Raw genomic sequence first — 1,847 nt, forward strand, 5'->3', positions numbered from 1 at the left:
AAAGACTCGACAGCACAATTATTGAATCAAAGAATACACTACGCTATTAAATAAAACTAAAATGACAATAATAAACTAACCTAAGGAAGCAATGAAGATGAAAAATATAACTGAAAAAATAAAAGAAAAATAGTAAAACGCCTCCCCAACACTTAAAACTGACATTGTCTACAACGTATGGAAATAAGAGCAAGAGAGGGAGTAAGAACCTGATCAAAGAGAATCAGGACCTGACGAGCTCTAACATTCCTATCGTGTCAGCTTCCTCTTAGATTGCCACCCTGATTTCCTCCTTGGTTACCCTAGTTGTGTTGTTGCTATTCATTTCCTCTATAGGCATTTATGGCATTCATGATCTGGACCTCATGTTGTAGGGTGAGGAGATTTTGTGACAGGGAGTTAAGAAGTTGGTTTTGGTTATCTTCTCTTGACTGGTCATATCTCAGATACTCAAATATTTCAACGTTCTAGTTATGCAAGGTTTGTATCGATGCCTGCATGGCTACCTGAGATTCCTGCTTGGATCTCTCAAATTCTTGCATAACGTACGTGCATTTGCTCCATCATTTGTAGCTATTGCTGATACATAGTATAGAATATTAAATCACGCTTAGCTTGGTACCTGTCCTCCTGGTAGCTCTGGTGTCCAGAGGAAGAACCTGCAAAAGTATTAGTAAAATATGGTGCACTGTGTGCAGGTGGTTCATGGAAAGGAGAGCCTCGCTCGACATGGTCAAGATCATCATCAGTTTGACTTCCTTCTTCAGCCTTCTCAAGAATGTCATTTGGTGTAGGATGGCCATGTATTGCACATTAGTATGTGTTGGACAGGGTAAAATAACACTTTTCACCTCATGATTTCCTACTAGGGGTGTTCAAAAATATGGTTAATTGAATTGTATACTTGAACCGAACTGAATTGCACCATAAAAAAACTGAACCACTTAAATGGTTAGTGAACTGAACCATTTTTTTTTTTTTGATAATCAACTTTGTATTTAAATAGCACAAGGGGTGCCAACCCAAATACAAAAAGAACACCAACCACCAACGATAAGAAAACCACTAGAAACCCACCAACAAGGACGGATTAACAAGCCATAATTCCCGATCACAATCGATACCTTTGCTAGCTAAAAACGAAAACCAATCCCACCCCATGGATTTAATACAATTCACAACCCCCGACACATCCCACCTCTTATTAGAAAAGATCAAATCATTCCGGGCACGCCAAATATTCCAAGAAATCAAGAGCCAAAAGAAATGGACGAAAGGTACACGCACACACACCTCCAGAAAGCTAACAAAACTGTCAAGAATATCCATGTCCCTGTTCCCGATTTCAATATCCATCTCTTCACCTAAAAGCCAAAACAGAACAAGCTTCCAAACCTTTCCGGATTCAGAACAGCGCAAGAATAAATGCTCCCTCGATTCAGTACCGCTGTTGCATAACGGACAAGACAGCGCTTCACCTCCAATCAAAACCCCTCTACGCCAAAGCTCCTCCCTAGTGGGAAGGCTACTAAGAATAAACCGCCAACCAAAGCACTTAATACTTTCAGGAACCTCAGCCCTCCAAACACTATGAATAGCCATAATTTTTACATCCTCCAACCCAAAGGCCTCCCTCCACAAACTGTACAGCCTACAGTAAGCGTCGCTGAATTTCAATTCAGTTTAAAACTGGTTCAAAACCAGTTTCCTTTTATAAACTGGTTTAATTATATAAATTAATTTTTTATAAAAAAATAAAAAAATTTTAAAAATAAAAAATCATATTTTTTTCAAAAAAATCAAAAAAAAATTTCCGAAAAAAAAAATTGGAAAAAAAATCTGAAAGT

The 1,847-nt window shown here is 38.1% G+C and overlaps 1 protein-coding gene across 1 annotated transcript; it reads right to left on the reverse strand.

The window, feature by feature from the left end:
* Window positions 1-1,065: 1,065 nt before the first annotated feature.
* On the reverse strand, window positions 1,066-1,602 carry LOC131639742 (uncharacterized). Its single transcript, XM_058910206.1, has one exon. It carries the CDS (start codon window positions 1,600-1,602, stop codon window positions 1,066-1,068), a length of 537 nt encoding a protein of 178 aa, XP_058766189.1.
* Between the last annotated feature and the right edge of the window lie 245 nt (window positions 1,603-1,847).

This window comes from Vicia villosa, unplaced genomic scaffold, assembly GCF_029867415.1.
Source record: "Vicia villosa cultivar HV-30 ecotype Madison, WI unplaced genomic scaffold, Vvil1.0 ctg.002752F_1_1, whole genome shotgun sequence".
In the NCBI taxonomy this organism is placed as follows: domain Eukaryota; kingdom Viridiplantae; phylum Streptophyta; class Magnoliopsida; order Fabales; family Fabaceae; genus Vicia; species Vicia villosa.

Excerpts from the sequence above, each read along its gene's own strand:
- LOC131639742 (XM_058910206.1), bottom strand. The coding sequence starts at position 1,602 with ATGGCTATTCATAGTGTTTGGAGGGCTGAGGTTCCTGAAAGTATTAAG.